This window comes from Quercus robur, chromosome 3 (assembly GCF_932294415.1).
Source record: "Quercus robur chromosome 3, dhQueRobu3.1, whole genome shotgun sequence".
Lineage (NCBI taxonomy): Eukaryota > Viridiplantae > Streptophyta > Magnoliopsida > Fagales > Fagaceae > Quercus > Quercus robur.
In genome coordinates, this window is record NC_065536.1 from 62,894,660 (window position 1) to 62,914,273 (window position 19,614).

At 33.7% G+C, this 19,614-nt stretch overlaps 2 protein-coding genes across 2 annotated transcripts; both read left to right on the forward strand.

Annotated features, from left to right (window-relative positions):
* Nucleotides 1-717: 717 nt before the first annotated feature.
* LOC126718809 (probable apyrase 6) lies at nucleotides 718-8,117 on the forward strand. The gene is made up of 8 exons (XM_050421160.1): nucleotides 718-1,528; nucleotides 2,509-2,621; nucleotides 3,133-3,240; nucleotides 4,512-4,566; nucleotides 6,556-6,747; nucleotides 6,849-6,946; nucleotides 7,067-7,263; nucleotides 7,391-8,117. The coding sequence occupies exons 1-8, from the start codon at nucleotides 946-948 to the stop codon at nucleotides 7,662-7,664; spliced, it is 1,620 nt and encodes a 539-aa protein (XP_050277117.1). The 5' UTR covers nucleotides 718-945; the 3' UTR covers nucleotides 7,665-8,117.
* Nucleotides 8,118-13,559: 5,442 nt separating this feature from the next.
* LOC126718810 (uncharacterized) lies at nucleotides 13,560-18,955 on the forward strand. Its single transcript, XM_050421161.1, has 7 exons — nucleotides 13,560-14,113; nucleotides 15,519-15,590; nucleotides 16,053-16,111; nucleotides 16,253-16,409; nucleotides 16,802-16,882; nucleotides 17,097-17,186; nucleotides 18,549-18,955. Exons 1-7 carry the CDS (start codon nucleotides 13,820-13,822, stop codon nucleotides 18,666-18,668), a joined length of 873 nt encoding a protein of 290 aa, XP_050277118.1. The 5' UTR covers nucleotides 13,560-13,819; the 3' UTR covers nucleotides 18,669-18,955.
* Nucleotides 18,956-19,614: the final 659 nt, after the last annotated feature.

The window sequence follows — 19,614 nt, forward strand, 5'->3', positions numbered from 1 at the left end:
TCTACTTGTGGAAACTATTTGGACTTCGAAAAGGATCAATAAAAAAGAAAATATAACACCAAAAATATTCTATAATGAGAAAGGCGACAAGGAAAAAGAAAAAAGAAAAAAGAAAAGAAAAGAGGAGAGTGACAGGTGAGAGAGGGAAGGAAAGTCTGACTTGACGAGACTAGTGGGTCCCAATAGTGTATGTTTATTTACCAAAATGCCATGGAAATTCAGTTTCTATAACTTAAAAACACCTAAAATGTGTTTTCAATTTCCATAACTCATCCCTTAAAAATCAGAAAATTGAGTGATGGAAACAAAAATTGAAAAACAAATCCTAACAAACCCCTCTACTGTGAGACTCATCAATTTTAAGTTATGGGTAATAAAAACAGAATGATGAGCGATAGCAAACAACAAATCCAAACACCTCCTAACCTATACGAGAATCTCTGGATCTATTCTTATTTTCCTTTTTTGATGAACAGGATCTATTCTTATTTTCAAACTTCTCAAATCATTTTGTCGTTTATTACTCCCTTCCTCGTTTTTGGGTATCGTAAAAAAATATTTTATTTTATGCACTTAAACTTTATCAAAAGTTGTTTTCTTTTCCTAAACAATTGGCCTATTTTTGTATTTAAACTTGGTCAAAATAGTATTTTATTTATTTTTAAATTAAAAAAAAATAAAAATTCTAACGTATTCGTTGCGATCACTGACGCGTAAATACGAAACCAAAGCGAAAAAGCTTCCTCTTCCAAAATAACAGAGAAAGTGAAACAGATAGAGAATCAAACACAAACACAATCAGAATCAGAATCAGATAGAGAGGGCGAATCCATTTCATTTCTTAGCCCTCTCTGTCTTCTCTAACCCTAACATTTTCATTCTTTCTTTATATATCTCTCAATCTCACATGAATCTGTCTCCATTCTCGCCAATTCCCACTCTTTGATGCGAAGATCGAATGCCACTAAGCCCAATAAAATGGATCCGATCCAGCTCCCGATCCGACCCATCACCCGATCGAACCTCTTCTCTCGGAACCCCAATTCCAAGCCCACAAAGTCCAATTCCATCTTGATTCTCTCTCTGGTCTTCGTCTCTCTCGCTCTGTTAGTCTCTTACGTGTTAGTCTTCGGGAAAACAGCAAAAACAGGAAAAAGAAAATACGGGATCGTGATCGACGGCGGGAGTACCGGGACCCGGATCCACGTTTTCGGGTACCGGGTCGACGGTCAAGTTCCGGTGTACGATTTTGGGAAAACCGGGTTGGCGTCCATGCGGGTCAGGCCGGGGTTGTCGGCCTTTTCGGATGATCCGGATGCGGCAGGCGGGTCGCTGAGGGAGCTTGTGGAGTTTGGGAAGGGGAGAATTCCGAGGGAGCATTGGGGAGACACTGAGATTCGGCTCATGGCTACTGCGGGGCTCCGGTTGCTCGATTCGGAGCTCCAGGAGAGGGTCCTCGGGTCGTGTAGACAGGTTCTGAGGTCTTCCGGGTTTAAGTTTAAGGACGATTGGGCTTCGGTTATTACCGGTAATGCCACTCACTCTTTTAATAAGCAATTCGGGTAATTGGTAAAGTTTTTGTCTAGGAAGAAAACTACATGTTTTTGTGTTTAGGGTAACTGGTAAAGTTTCTTGTCGACGAAGAAAACATGAAAAAGAACAAATATGATGATTTAGGTTCAAATGTTTGTTAACAATGAATTGTTACTCATTACAATTGTGTGATGGCCAATTGTATTTATTAGCTATTTAGAGAGCATTCAATGCTCTAACACGTAGTTAATTGCTTAAGATACAGAGTCAATATACGATTACGGCCCAATTTTAAAGAAATTTCGTTTGAAAAGTTAAGCAGAGGTTCAGATCAATCCAAGAATTTCTCAGGTGTTTAACTCTTTATTCTGTTAATAGTGCTATTTAAATGAATGAGCTTACAACTGTAGTGGTGCATTGAGTTGATGACACCGATACCATTCTTTATGCTTATGATTGAAAATTGGGTTGCACGAATAGTTCATTGAGCCTCTGGACAGCAATGTCAGAACCAAAGTTTAGTTAATAAGCTAAACTAGGAAAAAGCGGGTCCGTTTGTGTTGTAAAGAGCGATTTTAAATGAAAACACACACAAAAGAAAAATGACGTATGGCTGTGTTGTTAAGAAAATATTGTTTTTTAAAATGGGAAAAAAGGTGCATTTTTAAATGGCAGCTCATGGATTACTTCTGATAAATTGCTGGAAATTGCATTTTTACGGTAACACATTTTTTGCAGATTTTACCAAATGCTTAATTGTCTTTTAAAAAAAATATGTGTTTAGAATGCAACTTTGAATTGCTATTTTTTAAAGAAAGTGCACATTGTCAAATAGCTAACCCAAAGGGACACTTTAAAAAATCTGGGTATCATATGCCTATAAATGCTGTTAGTAAATCTACCCTAGTGCCACAAATTTTGCTTTGCTTTACTTCCTAGCTAGAAGCTTAATGCTGAATGATGTGTTTGTGTTAGGCTCTGATGAGGGGATATATGCTTGGGTTGTTGCAAACTATGCTCTTGGGACTTTAGGAGGTGATCCCTTACAGACAACTGGGGTTATTGAACTTGGTGGGGCTTCTGCTCAGGTTTAGTTCTTTTCCCCCTACTTTTAAGTGTTTTTGAAATGTTTAGAACTTTATTGGTAGTATCTTAAATTTTGTCCCATACCAACATGCCATTTTCACTGCAATAGAATTGCTAGTCATTCAAGCAAACAAGTTTTTTGTGGTGGCATTGCTGTTTCAGAATAGTATGCGCCTTTTATATTTGGAAAAAAAGCGGTTAGCGAATACATTTGAGCAATCTAGCTCTAGAGGACAAGAATTTGTCATTCTATTGATATGCTGTGTGAAATTCAAAAGTTCATTGATTTGGTCCCATCTAGTACTTCATGCTGGAATTAGTTTAAAAAGCTGAAACTGAAGACTTAATGCAACTTGGTTTCATGCCTCAACTAGTAATTTATTTGTTCTATTTATATCCTATTGCAGTGCTTCTGAATGAATTTTATTTACTCTGCTTGGTTTTGGAAGTTGAGAAGCATGGAAATATGTGATGAGATCATTACTTAGAATATCTGGTTTGATTTTATTTCAGGTTACCTTTGTTTCAAGTGAGTCAGTCCCTCCGGAGTTTTCACATTCTGTTAGATTTGGCAATGTTACATATAATCTCTACAGCCACAGTTTTCTTCAATTTGGACAGGTATTCTTCATTTCTATATAAAATTTTAAACAGTATGACATGTGTTCTTTCTATTATATTATCTGCCAGTGTTACTGTTTTGTAATTCTTAGGCTATCTATCTTATTATACATCCTGTGTACATGAGGTAGTTCCTCTTCATCAATAAAATTTAATTACTAATAAATAAATAAAATTATATTATGTACCAGTGGTCTGAATTTCTCATTATACTTTTACTTTTCTCTTGTACTATTTTTTATGGTGAGATATTAAGGTATTTCTTCCTCTTTGTACTAAGACTTTATTCTGTAACTGGTCAACTAATAAGATCTTAACTGGGGGCTGCCACAGTAACAATTTTTTTTAAAAAAACCTAGCCTGTAAATGTGATGACCTGACTAGTATGCTAATCATAACTGTTGTGAGCAGGAGGCCCACCAGTTCCATTAAAATTTAGCATCAATCTTGCCAATATTGTGAAAATTGGGATATTTTTATTTATATAAAAAAGTGAAAATTTAGGGTGTTCTTGGGTGAAAGGTATGAGAAAAATTTGATCGATTGAATTTAATCAAGTTGAACAGATCTGGTGATTTTGTTGGTTCAATGAAAAATTCAGAATCTTTGGGAGATGGTTTTTTGTTTTGGGTAATAGTGGTTAGATGACAGAGGTCTGATAACAAATGTGTTTCTCTTTATTTCGACTTTTTTACCCTCTCCCATTGGTGGAAGTCAATATAGATCTGCTTCCTTATTGTTATTTTGTGTTGTCTTCCATTTGATCTAAATTAATATCATTGACTGCTAAGACTTCTTGTCATTATTAATTTTGTTAGTTATGATCAAGGAGATGTTTAAGAGCTAAAAAATTTAGACATTGTATGCAGTATGCTAGACTTTCATAGTATACAAATGGTAGGTGTATCTTGTAAAAACTAGCCCTATGTTTGGACGGAGGGGGAGGAGAGGGGAGTTGGTTGGAATATTCAGACATACCCTAGGTTTTGGTTCTATAACCTTCCCCAAACATACCAAAATCGTGTGTTTACGTATGTTGTCAGCTTCATTTTCCAAACTTTGAAAATATCATACCTTCTAACAAATTTTATTATTACTTTTTGTTTAGTTTTATCAAACTACAAAATGTAATTGTGGTTATAGATTTTACCCTGCTTAGTTGCTTCTAATTGCAGTAACCTTATTGTGAATGCTTTGGAGTTTTACATTTTGATTTTCATTGAGGTGCTACTATATAGTTTAGAGAGTTTGTAACCTTTCTTCTTTTGCAGAATGCTGCCTTTGACTCATTGAGGGGATCACTTATTTCAGGACACTTGAGCTCGGGTAAATAACAATGCTTTTGCTTTGTGATCTTTTTTTTGGTAAAAGAAGAGAATTTATGTAGCAGGGCATGCACACAAAAATCTTTTAAAGAATAGTAAAACAAAATAGAATTATAGTCTAAAAGAAAGAGAGTCTGAAATTTACAAGTGAATGCCTATCACTAACACCCATGCACCAAGACCATTCAAACAGTCTTCTTCACAAATGAAGATTTCAGTTCGACACTTGAAACCTCCATCCCATTAAAAGTGCAGTTGTAGCTCTTCCTTCAAAGCACCCACAAAAAGATGAGGGGGTCATATTACACACAAGATAGCTGCCATGTTTTCCAAATCAATTCCTCCATCCAAAGAAGAGTTTTGCAACGGTCTTAGGCATCACCCAGTGAACCCTACACATAGAGAGAACTAGGGACCGCGACTTTTGAGCTACATCAACAGTGCAATCACAAATGGTACATACTCTGGCCATTACATCTACACATACAACACTGGTCCACTAGAGTTATGCCTTTGTTGTTTGTGAAAGGGGCACAACCTATGATATTGGTTGGATTGGTGATGGTTGTATTGGAATATAGTTTTTCCCTAAGGTGGTTAGCGGTGGTTTGGCCATTGAAGCCATGGGGCTTTAGTTATATGGTGTTTGTGGGTATGGATTTTCACAGGTTTGTTGTTGGAGTTGAAAGATGCTCATGGTCAAGGTTGGTGGAGACAAATTATGGGTATGAGTAGCTATGGGTCTTGGTTGCTGGTGAAAAGTTTCAGGGTGGTGTTTTTTGATTGGAGGATGCTTGGGTGATTTTGGCGGAATCATGGCTGTGTAATGGTTTTGGAGTGGTTGTGTCTTTGGTTGTTGCTCTCTGTTTTCTTTGGGTTTTATTTATTTCTTTTATTGGTGTTAAAAGAGAAGAAGTTAATGTTATCTATTAACAAGGTTGGTGGTCAAGTGGTGGTTGCTGGAGATAGGAGAGTAAAATAAGAGAGAAGAAGAAGCAGCAGAAGAAGAAAGAGGGGGGGGGGGTGGGAAGTAGAATATTAAAATGAATTTTTTTTTTTATCAATATTTAAGTTAAAGAGAACTTTTATATTAAAATGCTATCCTGTGCACCACATGTGGTAGCATTTTCTATCCACTACATTAACGGAATGGTAATAGAAGTATCAATTTGGGCATTTTCTGAAGTTTAGGGGTTTTCAATTTCAAATCAAAAGGACAGGGTCAGTTTCATTTTTGACTAACACCTCAGTCTTTATTACCTGGCATATGCTTAGTCAAATATGAAACGATGGATGCCATTTTCTCACTCAACTTATATATATGTCAAATATGTTCAAAGTTATTTTATGTCTTTATTGTGAAACAAATTGAAGCAGTGCAGTAGTCATGTAACATCTAAAGATGGTTTGATTTAAGCAGATCTAAGGAGTGGTATCTAGAACTATTAGGTAATTAAGTGATATATGAGTTTGAAAGTCTTTTCTTGGTTGTGGAATGCTGCCCCATATCATAGTTGACTGAATTGGATTTTAATACTTGTCAGATTAATAACATGTTCATGCAGAATTAACTAGACAATTTTCCCTCTTTGAGAAATTGAATCTAGAAAATATGCAAGGGAGGAAGACAAGATGACATATATTAAATCTTAAATTGACTCCTTGTTTACCTGCTATCTTTTTTATTAGAAAGTTGGCTTGATAAACAGCACAAAGAACATCACTTTTTACTTGTCTTAAAGCCCCTACCTCAAGGGGAAGAAAAACCCCTCTTTAAACCTGGATTTGGGATTCATACATTTTGTGCAGGTTTAATGGAAGTTTTTTAGTAGACCATATCTGATCAAAAGTATTATTTCTGCTTACTGTTTTCTATTTCTGGATGCTATCTTTGATTGAGAGGGTTTGGGGCATAACCACATAATGCCTCATGGTTTACAGTAGGAGGAAATTATTTTTCTTTAGTTCTGACAAGTTTCCATTGATGCAGTTGATGAATCTCTTCAAAAGGGAATTTTCATAGATCCTTGTACTCCTAGGGGGTACTCGCATAATTTAGAGTCATGGAAGCTGTCTCCTGGTTCTTTGGAACAAAAGAATAGAAATTTAGTTGATCTTCAATCTAAGGGGAATTTTTCAGAGTGCAGATCTGCTGCATTAATGCTGTTACAAAAAGGAAAAGGTTAGCAATACTCTCTCAGTGATACCTTTCTGTTTCACAGAATTTCTGTTCATTCTTTTCCAAATAGTGGTGAGGATGATCATTTCTTTATCTGAACGCAGAGAAATGCTCTTACCAGCATTGCTACATAGGATCAACTTTCATACCTAAACTTCAGGGAAAGTTTTTGGCAACTGAAAATTTCTTCTATACATCGAAGGTATATAGCTAATTTGCTATTTTTTCTTATTAGGTCAACATATTATGTTACCATTTAGATGCACCAGTTACATGTTTTTCTGAGTCTTTTTTTCTCTGTCTGTTGTTTCTGTTTGATTAGTTCTTTCGCTTGGGTCCAAGGGCATATCTTTCTGAACTGACAACGGCTGGACAACGATTTTGTGGAGAAGATTGGTCAAAGTTGAAGAAGAAATACCATTCATTTAAAGGGGAAGATTTGTTGCACTATTGCTTCTCTTCAGCATATATTGTGGCCCTACTTCATGACAGTCTTGGAGTTTCTTTGGATGATGAAAGGTACTTTCCTGGCTTTACCATTGGGCAGATTATGCTCCTTTAATGGCCCACTTGTGCGCATTTGTGTACATATAGCTGTATGTTTTCAGTAAGTTGAATCATATTGATTGGAGTTTTGGTTGACCAGGATTGGGGTTGCTAATCAGGTGGGAAATATTCCACTTGATTGGGCTTTAGGAGCTTTCATCCTACAGAGCACAGCTAGCTTGGAGTTAGAGCAAGCTGACTGGATCTCTAACATTATTAGTGATGAATCACCTACACTGCTCTCTATAATTGCTATATCTGTTATTTTGATGTTTACGGCATGGTCTGTATCAAAGTGGAGGAAGCCTCAGTTGAAGACAATTTATGATCTAGAGAGAGGACGGTATGTAGTTACCCGAGTCAATAGATATTGATTGCTTATCCAAAAGTTTCCACGAGGGGACTTGGTAAATTGCTCATCCACAAGGGCGCTTAACCTAGTCCCTGGTTTCGCAATCAGGAAGAAAAAAGCTGTGTAACTTTGATACATTTAAATTAGTTTATGCTTCCTGATTATGCCCTAAGTCACGTGGATGGGAACTGAATATAAATGTGGGGGTATTGGTACAGAATATAAAGTAATGTTTTATGGGGAACTAGGGTAGATCATATTCCCTTTTTGTATGTAGTGGGAATCCAAAACCTCAGTTTTTTTATATTTAATCCTTATACCAAATGCTTCATCATTACCCAAACTAGATGTCTACAAGGTTAGGTAAAATAGTAGGGCTATGGTACAAGGATCATATTCCCATTTTGTATTTAGTGGGAATTAAAAATCTCAGTTATTTTTTTTATATTGAATTAAAAGTCTCAGTTATTTTTTTTATATATTTTTTATTTTATTTTTATCTAATTTTATCCCTTACCAAATGCTTGATCATTTCCCAAATTAGAAGTCTACAATTTTGTACTCTTTGTTTTGGTTTATGCTTTTTTCTGCATAAAGCAGTTTTTTGAATATACATCTTTCTTACTTATAAAAAAAGAAAAAGAAAAAGAATTTTACAAGTTTAGGTTAAAAACCAGGGTGTTGTTTCTATGGCAAAAGTTGGAACCCTCCCCACCCAACCCTCTCTCTCTCTCTCTCTCTCTCTCTCTATATATATATATATATATATATATGAAAAGGTTGTGTGCAAGCTTGTTTAATCAGTTTATCCATGTGGCCGTGTGATTTATTATCATTAATTCTAATTGGTTGGTTGAAAAATTACTCAGAACTAGAGTTTATTCAGTTTGACATGTGATTTTGGAATCAATGAATCATTTTTCTTAAAATATTAATCTTTTTCTTTATGGACAAGTGTGGACATCAGCCATGGGAAAGCCCAATTTAATCGTTGGAGTTTACTTTATGGAAGAATTAGTCAATTCTCATGTGTTCACGGATTTTGTTACACATTTGATAAGGTGGTTGTGCACACCTAATTGTATTAGCCAATTGATATATTTAGTTCTGGTGAGAGTGGAATTAGTTTTTTTATTGTTTGCAATGTGGTGAATGGTTGTTATGAGATTTTAAGTCATGGTCCGATTGTGTCATTGTGTTGGCATTTGATGCATGGCTTAAACTGTACCCTAGGGGCAAAGGGATAGGGTAACTAATTACTGGGGTGGGATATTGCATAGAGTTTAATGTTTAAACTACCCATGAAGAGCGATTTCATCATTTCATTCTATTTATTTATGTATTTCTTTGGCCCTAATGTGAAACAATTGGACGCAAATTGTAGAATGTTCAACAAAAGATTGACTTAAACATATGAAAGGGAAAAAAGATTTAGGCAGAATTTAGTTAAAAGTCACTCTCATCCATTAAAGAGATTGTTTTTTCATGGCTATTAATCAAAGCCTATTTTTAATACATTGACGATGAAGTACCCACAAACTATTTATTGTAGCTCATCTACTTTCGTTTGTAACAAGAATGAATGGCAATGAAAACAACCCATTTATGGTAAATTTTTATTGTCTTATATTTTTTTTTTCAATTCCTCTTCCATTCACTTGATTTTATGTCGTGTGCGTAAAGATTGTTTGTTCTTGGTAATTCCGCAATGAATTGGCATGAGTACAATTCATTTATAGTGATTTCATGGTTTTCAAAAAGTGCTTTAATATCACTCAAATGCGAAATTGCATTATATTGTAGAAGAAATCGTGTAACACACCCATAAAGATGGTTGTTCGTGGCAGTTCACTAGTCCATGGACTATGAGTCGTGGTGAAACACGGTCTGTCATTGTCAATGGTAACTTCACAAGTTCATGGTCTGAAACTTCCTAAAAGTTCAAAAAACAATAATATTGAGAGAGAGAGAGAGAGAGAGAGTGTGTGTTTGGTTACTAGTAGCACTTTTTTTGAGAATTGGAAAGAACACGTCATGGCTCACGTCAGATTTGGGGATGCTCTTTTTCTTTTTCTTTTTTCTTTTTTTGAAATTTCAGAAATGTTTTTGAAGGCTTTGCCTTTTCTGACTGCTTCTTCTTCTCTTTTTTACGAAGACAATTTCCTCGAAAATCTTGCGCAAGATCACGTCTATTATAAGAAGCAAATCTAAAAATATAGAAATGTTATTGGCTATATTCTTTTATGGGGAGTGTTTTGTTACACATTTGTGTGGATCCACACAAGTGTGTAATATTTATTTTATTTTATTTTAGAAAAAGCAAAATTTTTCTATAACAGTAAATGTTGTGAAAATTTACTTTTCATTTATTTCATGCATATCAATATTTTGTTGAACAAATGATATATATATTTTTTTTAAGGACGGAGCTTGTGTTTAGTGTATTTGTATATTGGATACAATACGATGTGGATATGTGTCCAATCTTAAATATGTGTCTGTATTGTATCGTGTTCGGTATACGAATGCACTGGACGCAAGCAGTGGCGGAGCCACATACAAAGGTGGGGGGCCAAGGCCCCCCAAAATTAAAAAAAATTATTTTATAGTATGTATATTATTTACATTTTTAAAAATATAGCATGTAAAAATTGAAGTTGGCCCCCCCAAATTTTAAGTTATTTCAATGGTGCTCTTAAAAGAAAAAGGAATTGTATTAAAATCATATAATTTAAGAGGTTTAACAAATTAAATTATGTAGAAAATGATAAATTTTTGTACATGTCTAATAGAAGAAATACATGACTTTTATATACTCATTAAAATTTAGAAAATGATAAATTCTCTTAGTAAATTAATTTATATACATGTGTGTGTAGAAGTTTGTCTTAACTAATATATTAGCATTACAACTTGGTCCCCCCAAACCAAAATTTCTGGCTCCGCCCCTGGACGCAAGCTGTATCTTAATTTTAATATGTTAAGTCATATTTTAGTATTTTAAATAAAAATATAACTTTTTAAACCAATTTAAAATTGAAATATTTTATTAATGAAATAGACATTGGTTTATTATCAAGTTGAAATTCTGCGAACATAGAAAGCATAAACTAATTTTAAAAAAAGACAATATAATTTTTAAAAATTAATTTTATCAATAAACTAGTTCAATATAAAATAAAAGTAAGTATTATAACATTAACAATATCATATATTTAAAACAGAGAAAAAAGGACATAGGATGGTGAATTTTAATATAGAAGGAGGAAAAAGAAATCATAGATTCTTGTAAGTTGTAAGTCTTATTTTTCTCTGGCACATTTATTAATTGACGGAAACAATGGTGAAAGTGAAACACATAATTGGTTGGTTCAATTGGGGCCGGCCTTTTGGCCTCCTAATAAATAAATATATGGATACTGAAAAACTGGTGGCTGTTAAGAAATGAAAGAAGACAGTCAAAGGACTAGAAAATCAAAATGAAATATCTAGAGCAAAATAGAAAATTATAAATTGCCATCACCAATAATAAATATATACATTAGTAAAACTTGGAAAAAGTCTTCTCGAATATTACAAAGACTGCTTCCCTGAAAGAGCAAGGTACTAGTCCATTTTGCCGCTTGGCTGATTGGGTCTTCACTTTCTACTTTCTAGTGTCACTGGGGCCATGCCCTCTCTATTTTGTGATTTTTGTGAGTGTCATTTACTCCACTTTAAATTTACCAATTGGTTCCTCATTAATACAAGGAATGAGACTTCATAGTTCAAAAAAAAGAAAAAGAAAAAGGAATGAGACTTCATAGTTCAAAAAAAAGAAAAAGAAAAAGGAATGAGACTTCAATCTTATTACTTTAACAAGTCACAGGATTAACTACTATGGGGTGTTGCTCTACAAATATAAGTGTCTGTAGGGTATAAGGGATAAGGGTCGAAGTCTCTAGAAGAGAACTTTATACACATATATACTTAGATTATGTTAAAATATAATTTCTATCTTGCATAAAAAAAAAAAATCACATGATTATCAAAAAAAGAAAATAAAACAAGTCACATATTATGAGGTCCTCATACCCCTGTTAAGATTAATATATAGAGTCCTACAACAAGTGGGCCGATTCATGTTTTTCGTTAATCTCAAGAGGTTGTTCTAATAGTTTTTAAAGTTTACATAATTCACGAATTTTTATATTTAAATTTCCTTACCAATATTTTGGAGTCAACATTAAGATATTTTTCTCTATAATTATTCTATGCATGGGAGAGACTATGTAACCGAAAGAATGGTAAGTGAATTCTAGACACCCACATTAGGGGGAAAAAAAAAGAGTAATAATTATTGTTAGATGAAATTGCATATGGCCAAGGCCCATAGCAAGATTTTCAATTTCATTGTCTTGCAAATAATGAAGTGGTCTTTTGAGCTGTATGAAATGGATTTAGAAGCTGTAACACAGATAAGATGTTTGAATTGTAGCTTATGTATCTCAAAAAAGAAAATCCAAATATATGAGGTGGATAATCACCATAATAGACTATTGCCTTTGCTTAGCCAATTCCATAATAAATTGACATGTGGCAAGAAGTTGAAACCATCACAAAATTTAAGGCCTTGATTGGGAAACATTGGGGGTGGCAATTGGTGGAGGCGAGTCGGTTCTGGCCAGTCAAAAAGTATACTCTCCTATTTATTGCAAATCCTAATCCAACACCAAAATTTGTCACATCCAACTATAAACACAATTGAATTAGTAATTCCTTTTGAATATTTCTTTTTTCCATTGGCCAACTAATCAAAAAATTCTAAAAAGATAAAGCTATCTTGATAATTCTCCCAATTTAATTCAAAGCAAGAATATCCCCACTACAAGTCTATCTATATATGCATTAAACTATTAAAGAACATTGACAATTATCCTTTCCCCAATAATAATAGTAGTTAGATATTAAAAAAAAGGGATAAATTGTACATTTCATCTTAAATATGGTTCAATTGCAATTTCCCTAAACTTCACAACTTAAAATGTCTTTTAAAATATCTATAGATATATTACTCATCTTAACTATTGGTAATAAATAAATATCTATAGATATTTATTTTATGTCTCATCTTAACTATTGGTAATAAGCATTTTACTTTTTATAGTTAGGATTTTCATTAAATTTAACAACAAAAATTCAAATTTATAACATACATACAAAATTTTCAAAAAAATTATAATTTTTCCATTAAATGCGACAAAAATCCTAACAATTGATGTAAAGTGTTTATTATCATGTTAAATGAATATATAACACTCCAAAAACCATGCGACTCAATGAAATCCTCCTAATAGGAAGAACTTGATTTCAATCCTCCTGTATTAAAGTATTAATTAACAACGGTTATTTTATATTATTATTTTAGATAATTTCAAATTATGATGTTCACATCTAATAATAGCTTTTTATTATTATATCTAATACCAATTTGTTTTTTCGTATAAGCGAGGATCAAACACCAAATCTATTACTAAATGATAAAATTTTTACTAATTAAACTAACTGAAACCAACTAATTACCAACAACTAAAAGAGGACGTTACACAATTTTGAAGAGTTTTTTTTTTTTTTTTTTTTTTTTTTTTTTTTTTAAGATAAAAAAAAGGAGAAATACAGTTTAGAAGTTTAAATTTAAAACAACATTACTAACTGACCATAATTAAAGGACAAAAAAATATAGTTTATTAAAAAAAGAAAAAAAAAAGAAAAAAGAAAAGAAAAAAAAGGAACAAACAAGAAGAGAAAGAAAAACAATTGGATCCTCTTGGTTTGGTCATTGGTGGGCTGTTTACGCGGCAATGGGATGATTGTGAAAAGACAGAAATGCCCTCAAAGCCGTTGGAAACAAGTTATGGCAATTTTACTTTAGCAAAACCCCCGCGTTGACGATCGGTGAATCCGAAGACACTCATCTCTCCATATAAATACTACTCCCACTCCTCATTTTCGGCAAATCCCAAAACCACGCCAAGAAAAACAATTCCCCCAAGGAAAACATTTTCCCAGAAAACGCGTAAACCAAAGCAAAAGCCAAAAAAATATCTCTCTTTCTCTCCGTAAGCTTCATATTTTCGGATCAAATTTCTAGGGCTTTTTGAAAAAACAAAAAAAATTTAGGGTTTTTAGAGAGAGAGAATGAGTGATCACTTGGTGTTGTACGTGGACCGTCTGGTTCGTCCAGCTGAGGAGGTTGGGAGCTCTTCTGGGCCAAGCTCAAGCCCAGAAATTGCAGGCCCATCTTGTGATCATCATGATCATCATGATCATGGTGATGATGATGAGAGAATTGAGGTTTGTAGCGATGGGTCAGATGGAGATGAGGAGGGGGAGAAGAAGCCGCTGATTGAAATGGCGGAATGTCGGATTTGTCAGGAGGAAGATAGCGTTAGCAATTTGGAGAATCCTTGTGCTTGTAGTGGAAGCCTCAAGGTATAATCGCTTATTTGAAATGGGGTTTTGTTGAATTTGGATTTTTTTGAGGTATTTGAATTGTGTTTGTACCCTATAATGTTTTAGATTACATGTGATTGTTGAATTGTGTGTTATCAAGTTTACAATTTGATTGAATTAGACCAAACTTGGATTACCCGGCAACTGGTTCTGGCACGTGGGGTTAGTTGACCTGAGGTTTTACTTGCTCGTGGCGAGTCCAAAGGACCCTTTTTTTAATAAGGGTTACATAAGTATAGGCTTTGTTGGTAAATTGTTGTGGGATTGGACTTTAATATATGACATGGGTGTTATGAGAATGAGTAGTGTTTGGTTTGTGTATGTGTTTTATAGGTTAGAGTAGGATGTTATTGTCGAAAATGTGTGTGTTTGGTTGGTTGGTTGGTCGGTCTGTGGGAGATGAAAATTCAGTTTGTGGAAAACAAGGTGGGAAAAGGCCAAAAATTCGGAAGTTAGGAAATGAATTTGCTTCTAAGGAAACAAATTATTAGAATTTTGATTTGTTATTGTTATTGTTATTATTGTTTTTTTTTGTATATATAGAGGCACTGTGGTTATTTTTTTTCCAAGCTTGTTGAAATTCTCAAGTCCATTTAGCTGATTCGGAGTGCCTCCGTAGATGGTAATAGGTTTTGTAAATATGTTGCGTCATTATGAGGTTTTTCCTTATCGTTAAAATATTTATTACTTTTCAAAAAAAAAAAAAAAAAAAAAAAACTCACTATGAGGTTACTTTTGAAAAGTAGTGGTGCTTCATCTTGGGTCGGAGTTTGCTGTGCTGTATTGCATCATAAAACCTTTTTACAGGTCGCTAGAGGTGAAGCAAATGGCAATAGCTAATAGACCCTTTGCAGTCTCCATGCAGTGAGAATTTTTTTTCCCCACTAATCATGCAGTTAAAAATAATTTTGCATTTGATGACAATGGATTCAGAATCATTCTTGTTCGTCCTTATACTAATTTCTGCTAGCTTGTCATTATGAGAATTTATGCAAAACTATAATGATTTAAGTCAAAACAATGGCTATTCATTATCATGTTTTTTTCTTTGGGGGCGGAGGGATTGGAGTCTTTTCTATGGAACGCTATTGTTAGAGCTAGCAAGTCAATTCCATTGGTACTATAGTGAAATTTTTATCACTTACAAAAAAATAATAATAAGAAGTAACAAACAGACACTAAGATACTTTATTAAGCCATGAATGCTACTAAAAAAATTTCAGGGAATGAGTTATTTAAAAAAAGTGCTCTGAGAATAACAATGCTCATTCTTTTTTCTAATGTTTTGTTTTTCTTTTCTTATTTATATGCAGTGAATTTGATATTAGTACTCTTTGCTATTTTGGTTTACTGGTATATTAATGGCTTCAATTTTTTTCATCAGTATGCGCATAGAAAGTGCGTCCAGCATTGGTGCAATGAGAAAGGGGATATAACTTGTGAGATCTGCCATCAGGTATGCTTTTGAATATTGCCTTTTATGCTTTGTGCTATTTCCTTAGAAGCATAGATGCTTTTTAAGTTAATATTTTACAACTCTGATGGCTATGATACTTAATGTTTTTCTTCAAGGAAATCTTCAGATGAAATGAGAAAGGCACAGCAAGCATTACCTTTAGAAATGTGATGATTAAAGATGCAATATAATTAGTCATGGGTTGAACCCACTAGTTTCCTGTTGTCTTAAGAAAAATAATTTTGAACTGAAATAGAAGCCATAATTTTTCCTTTAGATAAGTAGGCTACCTCTCTGTTTCCTGTGAACTTTTTTTGGTGGGTGTGGGGGGGGGGGGGGGGGATAAAACTAGAGGCTGGTGTGCTTAGGATTGTTTTGGCTGCATCTTTCTTTTGTTAAATTCTTTTTAAGACATTAAAATACACTCCATTGTTAATGGTGGTCTTTGCTTCTGATTTACAGCCTTATCAACCTGATTATACTGCACCACCTCGCCCTGAAGAAACTGCCATTAATATTGGGTAAGTTAAATCTTCTCATGTGTTTCCCTTTCCAAATATCTAAGTATATACTTTTGTGGTTTATTTATTTATAATTATGTGTTATAGATATCAATTTGGATTTGTCTTATGAAATCTTTGGTTGATGGTTCCTTTATGTAGTGGAGGCTGGACAATATCTGGCACCCCTTTGGATCTTAGTGATCCTCGCATCTTGGCAATTGCAGAGGCAGAACGTACTTTTTTGGAAGCTGAGTATGATGAGTATGCATCCTCAAATGCCAGTGGAGCTGCATTTTGCCGTTCAGCTGCTTTGATTGTAAGCCATAAATTTTGAACCCTTTTACTAGAACTTATATGCTGAATTCCATGAATCATCACATGGTTGCATGCGTTCAAGCTTGCACTCACTCACGCACACACATGTATAAGAAGAAGTCTCTTAACCCCGTGTAGTCATGCTCATAGCTCATTAGTATATAATATTTTATGGAAAAGAGGTTTAAGAGAAATGAAAAATCAAGGAGTACATGCTATAATTTTTAAGCCCTTGAAGGTGTTCCACTTTCCAGTTTTAAAATAGTATTTACACCAAATGGCCAATTACAGTTGGTCATCGAAGTGACATTTAAATTTTTTTTTTTTTTTTTTTTAAATCCTATTTTTCGGATACACCATGCAGTTAAGGACTTAATTTGCTTTCTTTGGCAGTTAATCGCCCTCTTGCTCTTGCGGCATGCATTGACCATCACAGATCCTGATGGTGAAGATGACACGTCTACTTTTTTCTCTGTAAGTGGAATTTGAACATGTTTTTATTTCTGTTAAAAGGCTTGTATGCTGCTGGACTATTTAGTCCTAAGGTCATTTCGTGGTTGAATGAGCTAATACATAGTTGATGTTTTGGTTCTGATTTTTTTAGTTTGTAGGTCATTGTGTGGTTAATACTAAAAATAAATGGTCATTGTGTGGTTAAGCAAGCTGATATCTAGTGGCTGTTTTGCAGCTCTTCTTGCTTCGAGCTGCTGGTTTTCTATTGCCCTGCTATATTATGGCTTGGGCCATCAGTATCTTGCAGCGTAGACGTCAAAGACAGGTCAGTTTTGCCCTTAGTTCTAGTTTTAATTGTAATTTTTTTAATTTTTTCATTCATTATTTTAACCTATTATGCTTTTTCTCTAATGTGCTGCCTAATTAGCATAAACCATTTAACCCGTTAGGGGAGAATGCCCCTAGTTCATGCAGGTGGGATTAGTTTTCCTTAGGTTTTACTGGATGAAGGTGGTGTTAGCTTTTTTTTTTTTAGAAACGTTCCCTATGTTACCCTAGGAAGCACGGACATGGATATGAGTAAAACATGGGTACCACACTCCAAATGAAGTGTTCGTGCTTCCTAGACGTTATCAACACCCCCTCCCCACTGCCGGCCCCCCACCCCAAAAAAAGAAAAAGAAAAAGTGCTGCCTATGATAAACTATAGTGGTAAATAAATATGTAATGCAAAATTTATTCATCTCTAGATAAATCTAACCAAGCCTTGGTTTCAAAAATTTTTTAGGGCTAGTTATGGATCTTCAACAAGTCAGCCACATGTATTCCTTTTTGCCATACTATTTTATCCAAAGTCATACTCTTTCATATTTTCTTAATTGTACTACTTCTATTAATATTATTTTTTGATAAGTACTTCCATTAATGTTATTCCTTTGTCTTCTACTTTTTTTTTGTTCCCTACACTTGAATCATCTCACTTTTTTAATACGGAACCATCTTAAGCAACTCTCCCTTATTTTTTTCATCAATGGGTTCACCCCTATCTGTAAATGAACTTTCTCATTTCAAATCCCTTCTTTCCTTGTATTTCTGCTTATCCGTTTAAACATCATTTCAACTTCACATTTTAGGAATATGTTGCTTCTTAGCAGCCCAACATCCACCATAGAGCATAGTTGGTCATTAATAGTCTTATAAAATTTCCCCTTTTAACTTATTAGGTATTCTACATTCACATAATACTCTTGATATGTTCTCTACTTCATCTACATTGCTCTTATCCTAAGATTCACATACTTTTCAATCTTTTCATCTTTTTGAATTATTGATCCAAAATATGGAAATCTCTCTTTCCTTGATATCTCTTGATCATCAAGCTGTATCTTATCTTCATCGTTTATTTTATTTTATTTTATTATATATATATATATATATATATATTCACACATGCGCACATTTTCTATACTCTGTTTTTAGTCTGTATTAATTGAAAACCCATAGATTCTAAAGTATCTCGCCACCAAATTATTAACTTTGTCATTTGCTCTCCATCTAATCTCATCACTAAAACATTATTGTTTGCAAATAGCTTACGTTAAGGACTTACTCTTGAGAATTTGAACATTTTTCTGTGATGCAATATGGGTTTGTACTTAAATTGTTCCGTCATGATTTGGTGACACAGGAGGCTGCAGCTTTGGCAGCAACTCAAGTTGCTATTGTGCTACAGTCTGGCCAAGGTAGAGGTCTGCAATTTTCAATAGCACCAGGAGCCACAATGCCTTCACACCAGGAACCTGTTTAATTTGTATGGCCATGCTACAACTCTTCATAGTTTCCTGTGCGACACGGAGATAGTGATTCGGCAGAAGTTAGAGACGATAAAATTTCCTTTATCCAGAAAGAATAAAAATAAAAAAAAGAAAAGAAAAAGGTTTTATATGTGGTAAATTCTATCATGGTTAGTTGAAATAGCCATGAAATTGTTGGGTTTTTTTTTTTTTTTTCCTCCATATTTTGTATTTACCTTTTCTATTTATGTATAGATTAAATGATTAATAACACATTCCTTGGCATGAGCACCTTGAATCACCTTATTTTTATCTGGAATGTGCTGTCTTGTTCACATAAATATGTGGTTGCAACCTATTTTGTAATGATTCAATTTTATTCCTATTTTTTTAATGATTCAGTTTTTTGTTTTTAAATCATTCATAAAAAAAAAAAAAAGTTTTTTGTTTTAAAATCATTACAGTCCCCTTTTTCTCAAAAATAAATAAATAAATAAATAAATAAAAATCATTAGAGTCCCTTTTGCAGCACATAGCAGTTAGTCTCAATTTTTACCCTTCAATCATGTATCATTTTCATTCAGATTCACGTTACTGGTACAAAGAAAATTTACTAATTTTTATGCAAATAATTAATCTTTACCAATTTGGTATATTAAGCCAATGATCAGCAAAACGAGAAATGTTATGTCCATAATATTTTCACAATAAATTCTATGTGACAGGTTGTTATTGGTAGGGTAAAAAAGTAATTTAATTAGTAGGTTTAAATTAAAATCAATAATAATTACCAACTTATGATTTGTTGTAAAAATATTATGGACGTAACAACTCGTCAAGATCTGCAACTTCAAATATGTTACACTTTTTTAGCTATATAGCAATTAAATATTAAATGCTAATTGAATAATTCCAATATCACAGGAATTTTAGGACATATATTTTGAAGTTCAAAGTACA